General features: G+C 42.8%; 1 protein-coding gene across 4 annotated transcripts in view; it reads right to left on the bottom strand.

Annotated features, from left to right (window-relative positions):
- LOC132542943 (inaD-like protein) overlaps positions 1–21,629 on the bottom strand; it is a 234,205-nt gene that overhangs the window by 30,145 nt on the left and 182,431 nt on the right. For all 4 annotated transcript variants that reach the window (XM_060206318.1, XM_060206319.1, XM_060206321.1 and 1 more), the window contains 3 exons: positions 17,429–17,622; positions 8,029–8,176; positions 4,443–4,529 (listed from right to left, as the gene is read on the bottom strand). In XM_060206318.1, coding sequence (XP_060062301.1) covers positions 4,443–4,529; positions 8,029–8,176; positions 17,429–17,622 — 429 coding nt within the window. The remainder of the gene's footprint in view (positions 1–4,442; positions 4,530–8,028; positions 8,177–17,428; positions 17,623–21,629) is intronic.

The following is a 21,629-nucleotide window of genomic DNA, read 5'->3' as shown; positions in this document are numbered from 1 at the left end:
AGTGCTGCAGGTGTCTGTCTCCCTCCTTCTGTAAACACCCCCTTCCTTCTCTATTTCTGGCTGTTTCTATCCAATAAATAAATAAAGATAATTAAAAAAAAAAGAAAATGTATTTCCTTATTACCCAAATTACACAGTAAGTATTCTTCCCCCTAGAAACAACTATAATAAAAATATTAGGGAATTGGGCAGTAGCGCAGCAGGTTAAGTGCATGTGGCAAAGCATACGGACCGGCATAAAGATCCCAGTCCAAGCCTTGGCTCCCCACCTGCAGGGGAGTCGCTTCACAGGCGGTGAAGCAGGTCTGCAGGTGTCTTTCTCTCCTCCTCTCTGTCTCTCCTCCTTTTCTCCATTTCTCTCTGTCCTATCCAGCAATGATGACATCAGTAACAACAATAATAAAAAACAAGGGCAACAAAAGGAAATAAATAAATATTAAAAAAATATTAAATGGGGCAGGGGTAGATAGCGTAATGGTTATGCAAACAGACTCTCATACCTGAGGCTCCATCAAGTCCCAGGTTCAGCCCCCCACACCACCATAAGCCAGAGCTGAGCAGTGCTCTGGTTAATAAATAAAAATACAAATAAAAAATAAAATAAAATAAAACATTTCCTTTAAAAAAATAAAAATAATAAATGCAACTCATTATACAGGACTCTTAAATGTAGGGGGGGAGCAAGCAGCAAGTGTCAAGGCAATATTTTGTTTGAGGACTATGTTATTTTTTTTTTTCTCAAAAGATTTTCCTAGAGTTAATAACAATCCTTCAGGCCAATCTACCAGAATTCATTACTGTGCTTCTAGTCATCCAACACACATTTGAGGTCTCCAACCTACAGTCAATCATTTGTGGGTAGCAGCTACAAATGAAGATCCTATACGTGGCAAAGAAATATCCCAGCAATGAAAACATACCAACAATAAATCATCTTTGTACAGAGTTGTCAAGGTTATACCTAAATGCTTCAAATTTGTATGCTAACCCTAAGATTACAATCATAATTTGATAAACTGTAATTTGATACATTTCCTTAGTTATTTGATGATAGTTACTTAATGTTTTACCTTCTCTCTCTTTATATATATATATATATATATATATATATATATATATATATATATATATATATTATAAAGAAAAATAGAAATAACCATATATTAGACATCTACACAGCATCTAGATTTCACAGTTTATATATATATTAAATCAGAGCACTGATTAGCTCTGGTTTATGGTGGTGCAGGGGGTTGAGCCCAAGACTTTGGAACTTCAAGCATCAGAGTCTCTTTGCATAACCATTATGCCATCTACCCCTGCCCTTTTGATATATATATATTGTTGCTAATCCATTACTTATTTACTGCTTATCTTACATCTAAAAAAAACTTCATTTCGAACCCAGTTATAAATAACAGAAAATTTCAAAATGGTTATATATTGTGTGTCTTTTTGTTTCATTTGAAAAGACATGGTCTAAATTAATGATGTTATAATAATGACTCAGAATTGAATACAATATATTACAAAATTTGTCTGAAAAAAATGGTCTTTATAAATATAAACTTTACCTAATAGTGTTCTCTCTGTTATTCTCAAATTCTCCCTTTGCACCCCCCTGCCCCCCATTGTTGAGCCAAGTCATTTTAAAAGAGGAGGCTTGTGGTCTGGGAGGTGGTGTAGTGGATAAAGCATTGGGACTCTCAAGCATGAGGTCCTGAGTTCGATCCCCAGCAGCACACGTACCACCAGAGTGATGTCTGGTTCTTTCCTCCTTTCTCATAAATAAATAAATAAATAAATAAATAAATAAATAAATAGGAGGCTTCAGATAATTTTGACAAGAACCCTCTACTTGACCAGACTCTAGTCCATCTCCCTAAAGTTATTTCTGTATTAGACTTTTACCTGGGCCTCATGCATGTCTAACCCACTTAGCAAGAACAATGCTAGGGGGCCGGCAGCAGCGCACATGGAGCAAAATGCAAGGACCAGTGCTAGAATTGGCGTTAGGATCCCAGTTCAAGCCCCCAACTCCCCACTTGCAGGGGGGATCGCTTCACAAACAGTGAAGCAGGTCTGCAGGTGTCTATCTTTCTCTCCCCCTCTTTGTTTCCCCCCTTCTCTCGATTTCTCTCTGTCCTAACCACCAACAACAACAAAATGGAAAAAATGACCGCCAGGAGCAATGGATTCATAGTGTAGGCACCAAGCCCCAGAGATAACCCTGGAGGAAACAAAAAATTAATAATAACGTCATACCCATTTATGGGGAGAATTCCCCTTCCCTTATATCTTATCACTTTGGATGCTGGTCAATTTCTTTATTTTGTATTTATTTAGCAATAATATCCCTACTGTCTTCTTAGAAATTTTCAACTCTGATCATTAATCCCCTCAAGTAAAAAAAGAAAAGAAAATTTCAAATTTGATGCCTACATTCTTTTTTTTTTTAAAGATTTTATTTATTTATTAATGAGAAACATAGGAGGAGAGAGAAAGAGCCAGACATCACTCTGGTACATGTGCTGCTGGGGATTGAACTCAGGACCTCAAGCTTGAGAATCCAATGCTTTATCCACTGCACCACCTCCTGGATCACTGATGCCTACATTCTAACTCTTGGCTATAAACACTAACTTGTTCTTTGATTTGAAGTTAAATTTGATTGTTCTCCCCTGTTGCTATAGACTTGAATAAATTCTTCTTTACCATAAAAAAGGAAATAAAACAAACAAAAAATAAAAGAGGAGGCTTCATAGCCCAAGGGGAGAAGATCTTCTTTTCTAAAAAAATATATTTTAAATTATCTTGGACATAGACAGCCAGATATTGAGAGGGGAAGGAGAAACAGAGAGAAAGGGAAAAAGACATTTGCAGCACTGCTTCACCATTTGCAAGGCTTTCCCCCTGAAGGTGGGAAACAGGATCCTTATGCCACTCCTTGCACTTAACACTATATGCGCCTAACCCACTTCCGCCACCGCCTGGCCCCCACCCATAAACACTTCTTGAGAACAACAGAAATCTAGTTCTACCCATTACCTCGCCTAGCTGTACAATCTTAAAATACTGGAAGATGTCTACTTCTCTGGGGCTTAGTATATGGCCCTTTCTGAGGTATGTTTTCCCCCCCTCTTCTTATCCTAGACCTCGAAAACTCCTTTCCAATTTAAGGTCTAAGGAATCCTCTGACGTGCAATCTTTCCACACTCTATGGGCAGAGAAATTTCTGATCCAAATCTGCCCTTTCTGTGTGCACCTGTCCTGGGCAAGTGAGGTGCTAATGAAATAACTCAACAAACAAACATTCCATTAGGGAAGAAGCTGAGACCTGTTCTCTCTCTCAAGTCCTGCCTGGTCAGATTCATCACCTGAAACCTTCCTGCAGCATGCATGGTGGCTTCTTACATGTGATTTGCTGACCATTATTGTATCAGTCAGAAGAAAAGTCCCACACTACATATTTACTGGCTTTGAGTCTTCGGAGGATTCTCTAAGACAAGCTAGCTCGTCTGTAATTCTACTGAAATCATTGCATTTTCTGAAAGGAGGAGAGGCTTTACAGGTAGGACCACCAGGGAGGGTACAAAGAGTCATGCTTTTAACCTCGAAACAAAGATCTAGTTACAGTCCACAAAGGGGATTAGGGAATTGCATGCAACTTTCTAAAGTTCTATTATTGAAAATAATATGAAATATAATATTTCGTATTATATTTCATATAATGTGAAATATGACTTTCTAAAGTTCCATTATTGAACAAATATGACTCTCTCTCTATATATATATGTATATGTATATACAGATATATAAATATTCTACCACTTTCATCCTGCCAGTCATTACAATGGAAAAAACAAAAGTGATATATGCTTTTTTAAAAAAGTGGCACTTACGTCAACCTTGTAAATAAGCTTAAGATGTTTGTTAATCCACAAAACCTCACCTATTAAGGCCTCCCTTCCACAGGAGAAAGCCCCACACGTCACTCTCACAGGAATACGCCATTAATTGCTCTCAGCATGTGTGAGTGGCTATTCGCAAGTTAACTTTATGGCAATATCTAATTGATTGGCTAGAACAATGTTGTGCTAATGAGGGTCAAATTGCCACCAGATGTTGCATCTCTCTCTCTTTTTAAATAAACACAGCTGTGTACATGCATGCCTACACCATAGAGAGCAGTGGGAGAGAAAGGTAGTTGGTTCTAAGGAAACATTTGCAGGCAATAAAGGAGAGAAAAATCTTGAGATTAATGAATTCCCACTGCCCCTTCCTTTTTTTTTTTTTAATGTCAAACACATTAAAGCACGCTGGTCTTGACGTTATGAATATGCCACACAGTATATATTACAGCCAAATGATCGCTTATGGAGTGGCTAAGTCTCTCCATGGGGACAGGTGAGTGAGCCGGCCAGACGGGAGTCATCAACAACCTGACTGGTGTGCGATGTCTTTCTCGAGGAGGACCAGGAACCAGCTCGGAGTCTTCCAATCTCTAGCTGCACAAGCCCCTGTGCACACTTGGGAAGATAAGAGAAGAAGTGAGAAACAGGAGCATTTAAAGTTTTAAAACGTTGGTTTAGAGCCTCCACGCATCTCTAGAGACACACTGCCGCCAGTGACGAAGACGACATGCAAGAAATGAAATTACGGTGATAAGAAAACTCATTCAAGATGACACAGATTTTGTCAGTTTAATAGTACTTCCCCTATGACATCATGACCTGTTTAAATATGTCAAAAGGTTTATATTTCACTCGTTTCTTCTTCTTCTTCTTTTTTTTTTTTTAAGGAACCTAATCATAAGCAATGAAATAATTAAGAAAAGTGGTGGAAAGGAGAGATACAAAAATGAAACACAGAGGTAATCTACAAATACAGATCTTCTGGGTGTGGGAGGTAGCATTATGGTTATGCAAAGAGACTCTCATGCCTGAGGCTCCAAAGTCCCAGGTTCAGTCTCCTGCAACGTCACAAACCAAAGCTGAGCAGTGCTCTGGAAAAGACAAACAAACAAAACAAAACAAAGCAAAAAACACTAAACACAAATCCTCTTGAGCAATGCTGACAGTTGACTGTATCAGAAAATTGGGATTTTTAAAAAAAAATTATTTATTTATTCCCTTTTGTTGCCCTTGCTGTTTTTATTTTTATTATTGTAGTTATTATTGTTGTTGTCCTTGTTAGATAGGACAGAGAGAAATGGAGAGAGCAGGGGAAGACAGAGAGGGGGAGAGAAAGACACCTGCAGACCTGCTTCACCACTTGTGAAGCGACTCCCCTGCAGGTGGGGAGCTGGGGCTCGAACAGGGAGCCTTATGCCGGTCATTGAGCTTTGAGCCATGTGTGCTTAACCCGATGCGCTACCACCTGACTCCTGAAAATTGGGATTAAAAAAAAAAAGATTCATTTTGGGGGTGGTGGTGGTAGAAAGTATAATAGTCGTGTAAAGAGACTCTCATGCCTGAGGCTCCAAAGTCCTAGATTCAGTCTTTCATACCACCATAAATCAGAGCTGAGCAGTGTTTTGTTTAAAAAAAAAAAAAAAGGAAAGAAATCATGAGAGAACCAAAGCATCACCCTAACACACGGGATGCCAGAAGTTGAACTGGGGACTTTATGCTTGAGAGTTGAAGGCTTTATCTGCTGTGCCACATCCTTATCTAATTAGAGAGAGAGACAGAGAAAGAGAGAGTCAGAATATCGCTCAGTTGCAGTACAGGGCATCAAACTTGGGATTTTATATATGTCCTTATATAAGTCCTCCGCTCTATCATTGAGCCACTTCCCTACTCTCAGAAACCAGAATTTTAATAAGAAAATCGATCTGTTTGAGTGAAAGTTGTTCATGATGCTTTGTGAGCTAGTATGAGATGTGCCTGGTTATAGGTGGAGGTTTATCAAATCTTCATTGATCAGTTTACGCTAATGGAGGAGGGTCCCAATGGCAAACACACTTGGCAAGGAATTTTGGACCTTAGCCTCACTGTAACTTCAGTGAGAGGGCTCACATGAACACTCACTCAAGCAGAGCTAGGTATTTATTTATTTATTTATTTATTTATTTATTTATTTATTTATTTATTTATTTAAGGAGACATTAACAAAACCATAGGATAGGAGGGGTACAACTCCACACAATTCCCACCACCCGGTCTCCATATCCCATCCCCTCCCCTGATAGCTTTCCTATTCTCTATCCCTCTGGGAGCATGGACCAGGGTCATTGTGGGGAGAGCTAGGTAATTTAAGCCTGTCATTCTACTTTTCAAACTTCATTTTTGAAATAGAAGAACGGTTCTGGTCTAGATAATCTTGAATGCTGCTGTAAGCACTAAAAGCGCTGGGCTTGATGAATTCATGATTATAGGATCCCTGACAGAGCCATAGAGGAAGAAGGATGAATGCTGACTTCAATGTCTTTTCCATCACACACACATAAGGGACTTAGAATTCAGTTTTCTTTTTTCCCCCCACAAGGTTACCTCTAGGGCTCACTGCCCGCAAGGTGATTCCACTGGTCATTATTTTCATGTTTTTCCTATCCTTTTATTCATTTTTATTTAAATATTTTATTTATTTCATTTACTTATTTTTTTACCTGCTTCACTACCTGTGAAGCAACTCCCCTGCAGGTGGGGAGCCGGGGGCTCGAACTGAGATCCTTATGCAGGTCCTTGCGCTTTGCGCCACCTGTGCTTAACCCACTCCCTATTTATTTTATTTTTAAGGAGAGAGAGATACAGAGAGGAAAGAGAGAAAGAGCAGGGTGGGGGTAGATAGCATAATGGTCATGCAAAGAGACTCTCATGCCTGAGGCTCTGAAGACCCAGGTTCAATCTCCTGCACCACCATAAACTAGAGCTGATCAGTGCTCTGGTTAAAGAAATAAAAATGATAATAAATAGATTTTTTTTAAAAAGCAGAACATTGCTCAATTCTGGTTTATGGTGATGCTAAGATTGAACCTGGGAACTCAGAGCCTTAGGCATGATAGTCTTTTGCATAACTGTTATATTGTCTCTCCAGCCCTCAGAGAGAGAGAGAGGGGAAACAGAACTGCCCTCTCTGCAAATGGGGACTGGGGTCTTGAACCCTGTCCTTCATGCATGGTAACTTGTGTATCCATTGGGTGCACTACCATCACTTGTATGTTTTGTTTTTTCCCTCAAGGGGTGAAAACTAGCTTAAAAATCTAGAAGTACAATCCCCATTATTAGTGGGGATTGTATTGTTAAATGGGAATCTGGGGAATGTTATGCATGAAAAAAAAAAAAAAAAGTAGAAACGCAAAGCAGAAATTGAGTTTGGAGTATGGCACCAAAGTAAGAAAGCAGAAGTACACTGGAGTTTGCAGTGAGTACCTCCCTAACACTTCCTCTCCACTATTCCAAGCTTTGGGTCCATGACTGCTCAACAATTTGTTTGGCTTTGTATGTTAACTCTCTTTTCAGTCACCAGGTTCCAGGTGTCATCAGGATGCCAGCCGGGCTTCCCTGGATTGAAGACCCCACCAATGTGTCCTGGAGCTCAGCTTCCCCAAAGACCCCCCCCACTAGGGAAAGAGAGAGGCAGACTGGGAGTATGGACCGACCAGTCAATGCCCATGTTCAGCGGGGAAGCAATTACAAAAGCCAGACCTTCTATGTTCTGCAACCCACAATGACCCTGGGTCCATGCTCCCGGAGGGATAGAGAATGGGAAAGCTACTGGGGAGGGGGTGGGATATGGAGATTGGGCGGTGGGAATTGTGTGGAGTTGTACCCCTCCTACCCTATGGTTTTGTTAAAAAATAAATTTAAAAAAAAAATCTAGAAGTAGTTGCCCTCAGTCCTGCAGTCAGTATGACAGCGTTCTGTGAAAGCTATTCTGATCCTTTAAAATAATCAGAAATCAGGTCTCTAGTTCTTCTTCTTCTAGGTCTCTAGTAAAACACTAGAGTTGGTCAACATCTGACCCCTTTTATAATCAAGCTAGACTAGAAACATATCCACAGGGGGAAGAAGCCTAGGAACTTACCTTGAGGATGGTGGCCACCATCTCCTGTGAGGCACTTCTCATGTCTTCCCCATTCACTGATAAGATCTGATCTCCCTGAATCAGTCTCCCATCGAGATCTGCAGCTCCACCTTTCACAATATCCGAAATAAACACTCCGTTCCCATTTCTGCAAATAGAGTAAAACAGTGGGGATTGGAAGAACTTAAGATTTCTTTTTTTTCAAACTTCTTTTTAAAATATTTATTCATTTTCCCTTTTTGTTGCCCTTGTTGTTTTATTGTTGTAGTTATTATTGTTGTTGATATTGATGTCTTCGTTGTTGGATAGGACAGAGAGAAATGGAGAGAGGAGGGGGAGACAAAGAGAGGGAGAGAAAGACAGACACCTGCAGACCTGCTTCACCGCCTGAGAAGCGACTCCCCTGCAGGTGGGGAGCCAGGGGGCTCTAACCGGGATCCTTATACCAGTCCTTGCGCTTTGCACCACCTGCGCTTAACCCACTGCACTACTGCCCGACTCCCAACATTTTACTTCTTATAAAATATTCATCATTTCTGTGGGAAAAGGGTGAAGATTTTCTGTTTAAAAATTATTTTATTTATTTTAATTGAGAAAGGAGGAGGAAGTAGAGAGGAAAAGAGATAGGGAGACATCTGCAGCCCTGCTTCACCACTTGGGAAGCTTTCGCCCACAAGGGGTTTGAACCTGGGTTCCTGTGCACCATAATGTAAACACTTAACCAGGTGCGCCCACCACCTGGCCCTGAACTTAGAATTTCTTTATTAAAACTGAGACCTTTGACATCCTCTGACTAAATCCTTTTTAGTTTGTTGCCTTCATCCAGGATTATTGCTGGGGCTCTGTGCTTGCACTACGAATTTACTATTTCTGGAAGCCATTTATTCCATTTTATTGGCTAGGACAGAGGATTTGGGAGAGGAGGGGGAGATAGTGAAGGACAGAGAAAGACAGACACCTGCAGACCTGCTTCGCTGCTTCTGAAGCATCCCCCCTGCAGGTGGGGAGCCGGGGGTTTGAACCCGGATCCTTTCTCTGGTCCTTGCCCTACACACTAAATCCTACACCTTGGAAGGAGGATTCCACAAATCCAACTAACCCAGTAACACACACGAACTTTCCAAATGATAAAATTCATTATAGTTTATGCCTACTTATGCAGCCTATTCTAATATTCACAGTTATTGGCCCAAGGGCGTGATTTCTGCAAGAGGATAATTTTAGTGGAATGAAATGGAAATTCCTTTTGAAAAAGTAGAGTTAAGTACTCTTAAAATGTGCAGGTTATTTTCTTAGAGAGATGCTCACTGATGGGCATCTAATCTATTTCTAGTCTCTCTTTTTTAAAAAATATTTATTTCCTTTTGTTGCCCTTGTTGTTTTATTGTTGTAGTCATTATTATTATTGATGTCATCATCATTGTTGGCTAGGACAGAGAGAAATGGAGAGAGGAGGGGAAGACAGAGAGAGGGGAGAGAAAGACAGACACCTGCAGACCTGCTTCACCGCCTGTGAGGCAACTGCCTTGCAGGTGGGCAGCCGGAGGCTCGAACCAGGATCCTTGCGCCTTGCGCCACGTGCACTTAACCAGCCGCCCTACCGCCCCACTCCCTATTTCTAGTCTCTTATTCTCTTTTCCTGCCTTAATTATTCTAAGGTTTTGATTGTATTTAATTATTTATTTGATGAGTGATAAACCTGTCTCAGAATTCAAGAGGTCAGAAAAGAGAGAACCGGGAGCCAGTGAGATTGCTCATCCGGGAGGGGACCTGCCTTGCCGTGCACATGACTCAGGTTTGAGCCCCTGGGACACCATGTGGGAGTAATGCAGCCTTCGGGGAAGCCTTGCTGCTGTGTTACCTCTTCCCCTTCTTTCTGACTCTGTGTGTGTTTACAGTTTTATTTATTTAGTGGTCCGGGAGGTGATGTCTGGTTCTTTCTCCTTCCTTCTATCTTTCTCATTAATAAATAAACAGAACCAGACATCACTCAGATACATGTGCTGCTGGGGATCGAACTCAGGACCTCACGCTTGAGAGTCTACTGCTTTATCCACTGTGCCACTACCTGGACTACTCTGTGTTGCTGTTTTTTTTTTTAAAGTATTATTTATTTATTATTGGGTAGAGACAAAGAGAACTTGAGATGGGAGGAGGAGATAGAGAGAAAGAGAGACAGAGAGACACCTGCAGCCCTGATTCTCCACTAGTGAAGCTTTCCTCCTGCAAGTGAGGACTAGAGATTTGAACCTAGGACCTTGGGCACTGGAATATGTGCGCTTAACCAGGTGCACCACCGCTTGGCCCCCTGTCTGTGTCTGTACACATATGAAAATATTGGCCAGCAACAGTGAAACTGCACATATGAAACACTGGTAACAACAACAAAAAAAATTAAAAAAAACAAAGAAACCTCCCCCACAAAGGAATCTTGAAAAGTTATCTCTCTCTGGTCTGAGAGCTGGCACTGGGTAGCATGTGGGATTTTTTTTTTTTTTTTAATAACCAGAGGACTGCTCAGCTCTGGCTTATGGTGGGGCAGGGTATTGAACCAGGGACTTTTGAGCCTCAGGCATGAGACTCAGGCAGGTGAGTCTCTTTGCATAACCATCACGCTATCCACCCCCACCCAGCATGTGGGATTTAAGTGCTTGAGGAAATGGGTTTGATCCCCGGTACCATATTAAATGATTCTCTCCCCCCCTCTCCCTCTCGTTAATAAATAAAAATCTTAAAAAAAATTTTTTTTGGTATTATCTTTATTTATTGGATAGACAGACTATGACCCACATAGTCAACGACTGCCACCTCTCCAGATTCAAAGGAGGTCTCGGAACTTTACATCAGGCTCAACCTGACGCTGTTGACTGGCTACGGAAGAAGGGCAAACGCTAGAAGAAGAAGAATTGGATAGAGACAACCAGAAATTGAGAAGGATGGGACAGGGAGAGAGGCAGAGAGACACCTGCAGCCCTGCTTCACCACTTGTGAAGCTTTTCCCCTGCAGGTGGGGACGGGGGGGTGGTGGTCTGGGTCCTTGCACACTCTAATGTTAGCGCATAACCAGATGTGCCACCACCCGGCCCCAACAAACAAAAATCTTAAAACAAGTTCTGGGAATGGGTGGTGACACACTCAACTGAGTGCATGTGTTACCATGTGCAGCGACCTTGGTTCAAGGCCCCAGACACCACCTGCAGGAAGGAAGCTTCACGAGTGGTGAAATTCAATTTCTCTCTGTCCTAGCAAAATAAATAAATAAATAAATAAATAAATTTGGGGAAAATGGCCATAGGAGTGGTAGATTCCCTATATAGGGACCAAACCCCAACCATAACCCTGGTGGGAATTAAAAAAAAAAAATCTTTTTTTTTTTTTGCTCTTACCTCTGTTGCCTGTTCCCCAAGTCCCCCTTTTTAGAAGCAATGTTACTTACATTGCCTAGACATTCTGTGCAAATGTAAACAGGTACATGTGAATAGAGCAAATGTGAATAAATAAACGTATATGCATACACTCCCCTTTCCCTCCAGTTCTGTTGCCTTTTTTTTTTTCTTAGTACATCAAAGCAAGTGCTCTTTATTAGTAGTTAAACATGCAGTTTGCGTGGTCTGGGAGGTGGTGCAGTGGATAAAGTGTTAGACTCTCAAGCATGAGGTCCTGAGTTCAATCCCCGGCAGCACATGTACCAGAGTGATGTCTGGTTCTTTCTCTTTCTCTCCTTCTATCTTCATGAATAAATAAAATCTTTTAAAAAAATGCAGTTTGCTCACTATTTTTTTCATCTTTTTTTTTTTAGTTTTAGTTCTCCTTTTGTTTCCCTTATTATCGTCGTCTTTGTTGTTATTATTATTGTTGTTTTTGATGTCGTCATTGTTGGATAGGACAGAAGGAAATGGAGAGAGGAGGGGAAGACAGAGAGGGGGAGAGAAAGACAGACACCTGCAGACCTGCTTCACCACTTGTGAAGCGACTCCCCTGCAAGTGGGGAGCCGGGGGCTCAAACCGGGATCCTTATGCCGGCCCTTGCGCTTCGCACTATGCGCGCGCGCTTAACCCATTGTGCTACCGCCCGACTGCCTCACTGTTTTTTGTTTTTTTTTAATTTTTTAATGGCTACATATTCTTCTCTGGATATTCCTCAATCTCCTTTGGCAGTGCACTCTTGCTGAATGGGGTGTTATTCTTTTTTTTTTTTTTTTTTTAAGAGTTTATTTATTTATTCATGAGAAAGATAGGAGGAAAGAAAGAACCAGACGTCACTTTGGTACATGTGCTGCTGGGGATCGAACTCAGGACCTCATGCTTGACAGTCTAGTGCCTTAGCCCCTGCGCCACCTCCCGGACCACGTTATTCTCTTTCTACAGAGAACAGCGTACATTGTGCAGCTCACCATATATCTGCAAATGTAATGGATTTCTCTCTATATATTTATTATTTATTAATTTACTTATTTTTACCAGAGCACTGCTCAGCTCTGGCTTCTGGTGTTATGGGGAGACTGAACCAGGAACTTTGCAGTCTCAGGCACGAAAGTCTCTTTACATAACCATTACGTTATCTACACCTGCCAGGCCCCCTTCTCTCCCTCTTCGAATGTATCTTTACAGTAAATTCCTAGTCACAAAATGGCTAAAGAACTGTGAGTTTGGGTTTTTTTTAAAGATGTATTTATTTATTTACTTATTTATTAATATGACAGAGGGAGAGAGAAGGAGAGAAAAACCAGAATATCACTCTGCACATGTGATGCTGGAGATCAAATTCAGGACACTAAGCTTGAGAGTCCACTGCTGTTCTGTAACACATCCATCTCCCAGGCCACAGAACTGAGAAGTTTGAGAGCTATGATCTGATCCTTTACGATGGAACTTTTGTGCTAAGGAGTGCAGTTGTTCCTTATGATCTTAATCTGAGATGCTGGGGACTGTATACAGATGACTTCCTCAGTCTCCTGAGACAACAAAGTAAACACCGTTACCCTCAGTGGAATCTCTCAGGCCCACATATGTGCTGTAACATGAAAGGAAACATGGACTCTTTCAATTGTTCCGCTGCCAGATGTGCACTGATCTTTTTTTTTTTTTTTTTTTTTTTTTTTAGAAATATGAGTCACAGACTTTCTGTTTTGTGAACTCTTTTCCTTTTTATGGTTTTCTGGTGCTGAAATTAAAGAGATCGTGACAGTACAAAATCAGTGCTGGAAGACCTCACCAATGTGTCCCGAAGTCTCACCTCCCCAGAGCCCTGCCTGACTTGGGAAAGACAGAAACAGGCTGGGGGTGTGGATCCACCCACCAATGCTGTGTCTGGCAGAGAAGCAGTTGACGGGGCACAGAGCTCTGGTGGTGGGAACTGTGTGGGATTTTACCGTTGTTATCTTGCAATCTTGTAAACCATTATTTAATCACGAATAAGAAATTAAAAACAAGTCAGTGCTGGAGCAGGGGAAATAGCATAATGGTTATGCAAAGAGACTCTCATGCCGGGCTGGGGAGACTGCATAATGGTTGTGCAAAAGATTCTCATGCCTGGTTTAAAACACCTAAAATGAAGGAGGGAGACTATTTGTTGGGGAACCAAATAGTGGTTAGAGGATCGTAACTCTAGTTCTATCTTCCTATCTACTGGGAGGGTCGACGGCCTGGAAAGTGAGTTAGTCAGCAGTGCTCAATGATCTCAGTCCATCACACCTTCCTGTGGCCCCTCCATGGCACTGTAGCCCAGGTTTGGAAGACTTTAGCGTTGGTGAACACATCATGTGTCAGGATAGTGGTTCACCTGACTGCACAGGGATAAGCTTCTGCACTCAGGACCCTTCTGGACCTTAGCTCCTCCTCTGGTTGTTTATAGTATCCTTTTTATATCCCATACAATAAACTTATTATCTTTATTTTAAAAAAAAAAAAGATTCTCATGCCTGAAGCTCTGAAGTCCCAGGCACCTTTCCCAGAACCAACATAAACCAGAGTTGAGCAGTGCTTTGGTCGATATCTCTCTCTCTCTCTCTCATTAAAATGAGTAATACAAATAAAAGAGAGAGAGAAAGACTCATATCTGAGGTTCCAAAGTTCCAGGTTCAACACCCTACATCACCACAAGCCACAGCCAATCAGTTTTCTAGTAAAATAAAATAAGTCTTCTGGAAACAAGAAAAAAAAGATTATGTTGAAGGGAACAGGTGGTGGTGTACCTACCTGGTTGAACTATGTGTTACAATGCTCAAAAACAGGTGTCGGGCAGTAACGCAGTGGGTTAAGCGCAGGTGGCACAAAGCGCAAGGACCGGTGGAAGGATCCTTGTTCAAACCCCCAGCTCCCCACCTGCAGGGGAGTTGCTTCACAAGCAGTGAAACAAGTCTGCAGGTGTCTGTTTTTCTCTCCCCCTCTCTGTCTTCCCCTCCTCTTTCCATTTCTCTCTGTCCTATCCAACAACAACGTCACTAATAACAAGAATAGTAATAACTACAACAGCAATAAAAAAGGGCAACAAAAGGGAATAAATATTTAAAACAAAAACAAACAAAAAACAATGCTCAAAGACTCAGGTTCAAGCCTCTGATCCGTATATGCAGGGGGAAGCTTCACAAGTGGTGAAGTAGTGCTGCAAGTCTCTCAGTCTCTCTCCCTCACTTCCTATGTCCCCTTTCCCTCTCAACTTCTCTCTATCCCTATCCAGAATAAAGGAAGTGCTAAAATAAAAGAATAAAGTCAGTCTTCAAAAATGGTAGCTGATAGTTTCACTTGATTATATAATTTTTCTAGATAGAGGGTGAGAGTCAGAGAGAGAGATAGAGAGACAGAGAGAGAGAAAGAGAGAGAGATAGAGAGAGAGAGAGGAAGGAGAAGAAGGAGGAGGAGGAGGAAGAGGAGGAGGAGGAAAAAAGGCACCACAGCACCACTCCGCCCTCATGAAAGTTCCCCCTTTGCGCAGTGCTCCTATGTAGTGGCAGAAGGTTCAAATCCAGGTCCTCATTCATGGCAAATTGTGCACTCTACTGGGTAAGCCATTTCTTGGCCCTCAATATTTTAATTTTTGTAGCTGTTTCAACCACCAGAAAAAAAAAAAAAAAACACTGGGTTATACACATAAGAGGCCCAACAGGGGATATGACATAATGTATATTTCTATTTGAATTCTTCTTAAGAATTTCCTAAGATGATTGTAACTTTTTTCTTTATTGGGGGATTAATGGCTTACAGTCAACAGTAAAATACAGTAATTTGTACATGTGTAACATTTCTCAGTTTTCCATATATCTTACTATAACTTAATACTTTGTTGGGATGTCACTTGAAAATCATGGCATTCTTTTTGGAATAAATACACACTAGATATTTAAAGCCACCAAACCATGGAAGCAAGGACAGTAGCTCCAGGGCACTACTTAACTCTCTAGTTTGCTGCCAGCCAAATCTACTAATATTATTCTGGAACAATTACCGTAATTACCATACTATGGCTGACACTTCAAAAGAGCAGTGAGCCACCAGGATCTACCTACATTTTTTGATGCAAGCTACTTGGGAGACATCTTAATAGAAAACTACTGCCGGGAGTTGGCACAGTGGATAAAGTATTGGATTCTTTTTTTTTTTTAATATTTATTTTCCCTTTTGTTGACCCCCTTTTTTATTGTTGTAGTTATTATTGGTTGTTATTGTTGTCGTCATTGTTAGATACGACAGAGAGAAATGGAGATAGGAGGGGAAGACAGAGAGGGGGAGACAGAAAGATAGACACCTGCAGACCTGCTTCACCGCCTGTGAAGTGACGCCCCTGCAGGGGTCCTTGCGCTTCACGCCACGTGCGCTTAACCCGCTGCACTACCGCCTGTCTCCCAAGTGTTGGATTCTTGACCATGAGGTCCTGAGTTCAACACCCAGCAGCACATGTACCAGTGATGTCTTGTTCTCTCTCTCTGCCTATTTTTCTCATGAATATATAATTTTTTTTTTTTAAAGAATCTATCTCTCAATTAAATCTACTTAGCTAGTTCTAGTAACCTCTCAACTAGTTTTAGTAATAGAGTATGGGATTAACATGACATGCATACAGAGAGCAATTTTCTTTTTTTTTTCTTTTACGAGGCATTTTAAAATATTTTCATTTATTTATTATTGGATAGAGACACAGAGAGTTACCTGCAGCCCTGCTTCACCACTTATGAAGCTTTGCTCCTACAAGTGAAGGCCAGGGACTCAAACCTGGGCCCTTGTGCACTGAATGTGTGAGCCACCACAGATGGCCACCACCAGATGGCCCCCAGAGAGAAATTTCTTAACCTGACACTGTATAAACTCATAAATTGAACAATTTCTCTCTCTCTCTCTCTCTTTTTTTTTTTTACCAGAGCACGGCTCAGCTCTGGCTTATGGTGGTACAGGGGATCAAACCTCGGAATTTGGGGCCTCAGGAATGAGAGCCGCTTTACATAATCATTATGTCCTCTACCCTCACCTGGGTCTAATTACTTTAATCAACTCTGCCAGTCTCATCTAAGTGAAAACAAATTAAAAAGATCTTGCTGACTTTGTTCTAATCTTATGGGTTGATTTAGTTTAGAATTCTAGGCTTTTTTTGGGTAAAACTTTGCTCAGAAATATGATCTAAGTCACTCAAATATTCACAAGTATATTAATTTTAGTAATTAAATTATTAGCTGGCATTAAGATCTATTTTTTTATTCTTTTTTTTTTTTTTTTTTTTTTGCTTCCAGGGTTGTCACTGGGGCTCGGTACCTGCACTACGAATCCACTGCTCCTGGAGGCCATTTTTTCTACTTTGTTGCCCTTGTTGTTGTTGTTATTGTTGTTGGATAGGACAGAGAGAAATTGAGAGAGGAGGGGAAAACAGAGAGGGGGAGAGAAAGATAGACACCTGCAGACCTACGTCACCGCTTGGGAAGCAAACCCCCTTGCAGGTGGAGAGCCGGGGGCTCAAAGTAGGATCCTTATGCTGGTCCTAGTGCTTCGTGTCATGTGTGCTTACCCCACTGTGCTACCGCCGGGCCCCCAAGATCTATTTTCTTAAGACTTATTTATTTATTAACATGAGAAAGAGAAGGAGAAAGAACCATAGCATAACTCTGGTACATGCAATGCCAGGGACTGAACTCAGGACTTCAGGATTTCATGCTTTGAAGTCCACCTCTTTATCCACTGTGCCACTTCCCAGGCAGCTAAGCTTTAGATATTATTATTATTATTATTATTATTTTAAACCAGCACTGCTCAGCTCTGGCTTATGGTGGTGCCGGGGACTGAACCTGGAACCTTTGGTGCCTCTGGCATGAAAGGCTTTCTGCATAACCATTATGCTATCTTCCCTGCCCTGTTTATATGCACTCGTCCCTAGGATACAACTCAGTTCAACCCCGACTTCACAGCCTTTCTTTACCGTTTTCCAACAATGCTCAGGCCTAGTCCTCGGCCAGTTTTCTTCTGCAGATCCACAGGGAAGATCTCCAAGTTCTCCTCGTCCCTGTAGAGTGCTTCATCTCTGTACACCACCAGTCGCACCTTCTGGGGGGTCTGCCTCAGGGCTGTGATGGCCTCTTCATGGCTGGCGCTCCTCAGGTCCACTCCATTAACCTGGAACGACGGGGATCCTGAGATGTGCTTGTGAAGCAGAGGCTGGTCTATTGCTGTGTTACTGGGGCACCTCCACCCAGCCAGTGGCAAACCAGCAGGCATTTCTAGCCATTCCCAAAGCACACAAGTAGTGACCACTAGCAGCGATAGTGGCTTCAGGCAGAAGGGAGACCATGACACTATCTCCCTTATCAAATAAGAGTGTGGGGTAGTGCACAGGAAGATGCAATTTGCAAAGCTGTGGACTTTACTATGGAATCAATGAGAGAGGGGGGGTGGAGTGAGAGAGAGAGAGAGAGAGAGAGGGAGGGAGGGAGGGAGAGAGAGAGAGAGAGACTAAATCAGCTCACCTGATGGAGGTCAAAGGGAAATAAATATTAGTGTTTGGCTAGTATTTTTAGACTAGGTTTGCTTCTTACTTGACATTTTTTTAATTTATTGGCTGGGGACAGCCAGACATTGAGAGAGTAGAGGAGACAGAGAGGAAGAGAGACAGAGAGACACCTGCAGCCCTGCTTTACCACTTGTGACGTTTTCCCCCTGCAGGTGGGAACCTGGGGCTTGAACCCGGGTCCTTACACATTGTAATATGTGCACTCAACCAGGTGCGCCACCACCCAGAGCCATTTGACATTTTCACTCGTATTTATTTTAATTTTTTAATGCAGTGCCAGGGAAATGGCCCAGGGTGTTCTTCAGCGCAAAGTGTGCACTCTTGAGCTGACCCACACCCCCAGCTTTGGCATTCTGTCAGTTGCTGACACCATGACACCATGACTACTTCCAAAGAGGCCCAGAAGAAAATGAAGACTCATTATTTCATTTCATATGTATAGGTATCCATTTATGTATTCATTCTGTAGTGACAGACAGAAACTAAGATGGGATTGGAAGAGAGAGAGAGAGAGAGAGAGAGAGAGATAGAAGAGAAGAGGGGAGGAGAGGAGAGGAGAGGGGAGGGGAGGGGAGGGGAGGGGCGGGGAGGGGAGGAGAGGAGAGGAGAGAGGCGGGGCGGGGAGGGGAGGGGAGGAGAGGAGAGGAGAGAGGCAGGGCGGGGAGGGGAGGGGAGGAGAGGAGAGGACCTGAGGAGAGGAGAGGAGAGGAGCGGGGAGGGGAGGGGAGGGGAGGGGAGGGAAGGGGAGGAGAGGAGCGGGGAGGGGAGGGGAGGGGAGGGGAAGGGTGGGGAGGGGAGGAGAGGAGAGGAGAGGAGAGGAGAGGAGAGGAGAGGAGAGGAGAGGAGAGGAGAGGAGAGGAGCGGAGCGGAGCGATAGCATTGCTTCACTGCTTGTGGAGTTTCGCCCCATAAGCAGGAACTGGAAGCTCGAACCCAGGTCCTTGCACATGGTAACAAGTGCACCTAAGCAGGTGTGTCACCACCCAGTTCTAAAGCATCAAAGCATCCAATAGCATCAGAGACTTCTTTTTTTTTTTTTTCCCCCTCCAGGGTTATTGCTGGGTTCTGTGCCTGCACCATGAATCCACCGCTCCTAGAGGCCATTTTCCCCCCCTTTTGTTGCCCTTGTTGTTGTGCCTCGTTGTGGTTATTATTATTGCCATTGTTGATGTTGCTCGTTGTTGGATAGGACAGAGAGAAATGGAGAGAGGAGGGGAAGACAGAGAGGGCGAGACAGAAAGATATACACCTGCCGACCTGCTTCACCGCCTGTGAAGCGACTCCCTTGCAGGTGGGGAGCGGGGGGCTCGAACCAGGATCCTTACGCCAGTCCTTATGCTTTGCGCCATGTGCACTTAACCCACTGTGCCACCGCCCGACCCCCCAGAGACTTCTTTTTAAAAATATTTATTTATCATTGGATAGAAACAGAAATTGAGAAGGGGAGATAGAAAGGGAAAGAGACAGAGAGACACCTGCAGCCCCACTCCACCACTTGTGAAGCTTTCCCCTTGCAGGTGGGGACCAGGAGCTTGAACCCAGGTCCTTGCACACCGTAATATGTGCATTTAAGCAGGTGCGTCACTGCCTGGCCCCATCAGAGACTTCTTAAAGTGCCCTCATGTGACTCTGGGTCAGCGCGGACAAAGACAGACATGTGTTAGACACAAACTGCACTGAAAGCAGAACTGACTGAAGCCATGGCTCTGCTTCTGGTAAGTGACATGAATTCAGGCAAACTCCATACCTTCTCTGAGTTCACTGACCATTCTGTTAAGCAGTGAGCACAGCTAACTTTTTATCTAATTCTTTTCTCTTTTTTAAAAATATATATATTTTTTTTACTATTTATTTATTCCCTTTTGTTGCCCTTGTTGTTTTATTGCTGTAGTTATTATTGTTGTTGTTATTGCTCTCGTCGTTGTTGGATAGGACAGAAAAATGGAGAGAGGAGGGAGACAGAGAGGGGGGAGAGGAAGACAGACACCTGCAGACCTGCTTCACCGCTTGTGAAGTGACTCCCCTGCAGGTGGGGAGCTGGAGCTCAAACTGGGGCCATTAAGCGCCACCTGCGCTTAACTCACTGCGCTACTGCCTTACTCCCTGCTTTATATCTTAATGCTTTTTTCAGCCACCAAGTTGAAGATGCTACCATGACGCCAATGTGAATTTCTTGGGCAGACGACCTCACCAATGTGTTCTGGAACCTCACCTCCCCAGAGCCCTGTCCTACTAGGGAAAGAGAGAGGCAGGCTGGGAGTATGGATCAACCTGTCAACAACCATGTCCAGTGGAGAAGCAATTACAGAAGCCAGACCTCCCACCTTCTGCACCCTGTAATGATTTGGGTCCATTCTCCCAGAGGGATAAAGAATAGGACTGGATCTTCATTCCTTGTTAAGGTAAATCCACTGCACAAAGGGCGAAACAATGCCTCTAGAAAATGTGGTCTGAGCTGATAATTTCCTTGTATTCCAATAGATGGCACACAAGACCGCTTCTCCTACTCAGCTGAAAACCAGTTACCTCTGTGGACTAAAAGTGAATTCTAAAATTCCTTTTGAGAGGCCTTACCAATGATCCTTTTCATGAGTCTAGTACTTTTCATTAATTATTATGAAGGAATACAACTAATAAATCATTATGCTTTTCATTAATAGACATTCAAACTCTAAGGTCACACACTTTGTACTCAAGTCTGCCGTGAAAATGCCTGCTGTGTCTGACGTCATCTCCATGTTCAGTCCTCATTTCACTGTCTACTTAGTAGGAGATTCCGCTAACTGCACCAACAACCCTGGGAGAAGGATCGCTGTGTGGCCAGTCTTATGGAATGATACGCTACTTAAATGCCATGCAGAAGCTCTTTGTGCATTATTTAGGACTGATGGCTGATGGCTGTGTGGTAAGCGTAGAGCTCCCTGTTAGGGAGAAGGAAGACCTAGTTGTCACTTAGTGGACTACAGTCCTTGGGAAGGGCAGGCACAGGGCACAGAGGGTGAGCTGGTTCTTTAGTAGGAAAGAATAACTAAGCAAAGACAGTGGTTTCTCTTGGTTTCATTCTCCCTCCTTTTCCCACACCCTGTCTCCCTTCACTGTTCTGCTTCTGGTTTATGGTGGTGGGGACTAAGCTGGGGCCTTTGGTGCCTCAGGCAGGAAAGTCTTTTTGCATAATTGTTATGCTAGTTCCCTAACATTCTTTCCTCGCTTTCTGCTCCCATTTGCACAAAGAACAGAAGAGGGTGATTGGAGAAAGCATAGAACAAGAGAAGGGCCTCATTGTAACAGAGAGAGGTGATCCATGTTAATCACAGGATCATAAATCTTGCCAGTGAAAAAACATCATTCATTGACTCCATAATGGAGTGTGGAAGATGCAAAAAGGACACTCATGCCTGAGGCTCTAAGGTCTCAGGGCCAATGCCTGGCACCATTAAAAGCAAGAGCTGAGCAGTGCTCTGGTCAAAATAAAGAAGTACTTTAGGCTCATAATTAGTTGAGAATTTGTTTGGCTCTGTATATTAACTGTTCTTTCAGCCACCAGATGCTAACATGATGCCAACCGGACTGCCCTGGGTCCCATCAATGTGTCCTGGAGCCTTGCTTCCTCAGA

The sequence above is a fragment of the Erinaceus europaeus genome, chromosome 13 (genome assembly GCF_950295315.1).
Source record: "Erinaceus europaeus chromosome 13, mEriEur2.1, whole genome shotgun sequence".
NCBI lineage: Eukaryota > Metazoa > Chordata > Mammalia > Eulipotyphla > Erinaceidae > Erinaceus > Erinaceus europaeus.
Note: the sequence above shows the minus strand (reverse complement) of the source record. Positions and strands in the feature narration are given on the sequence as shown.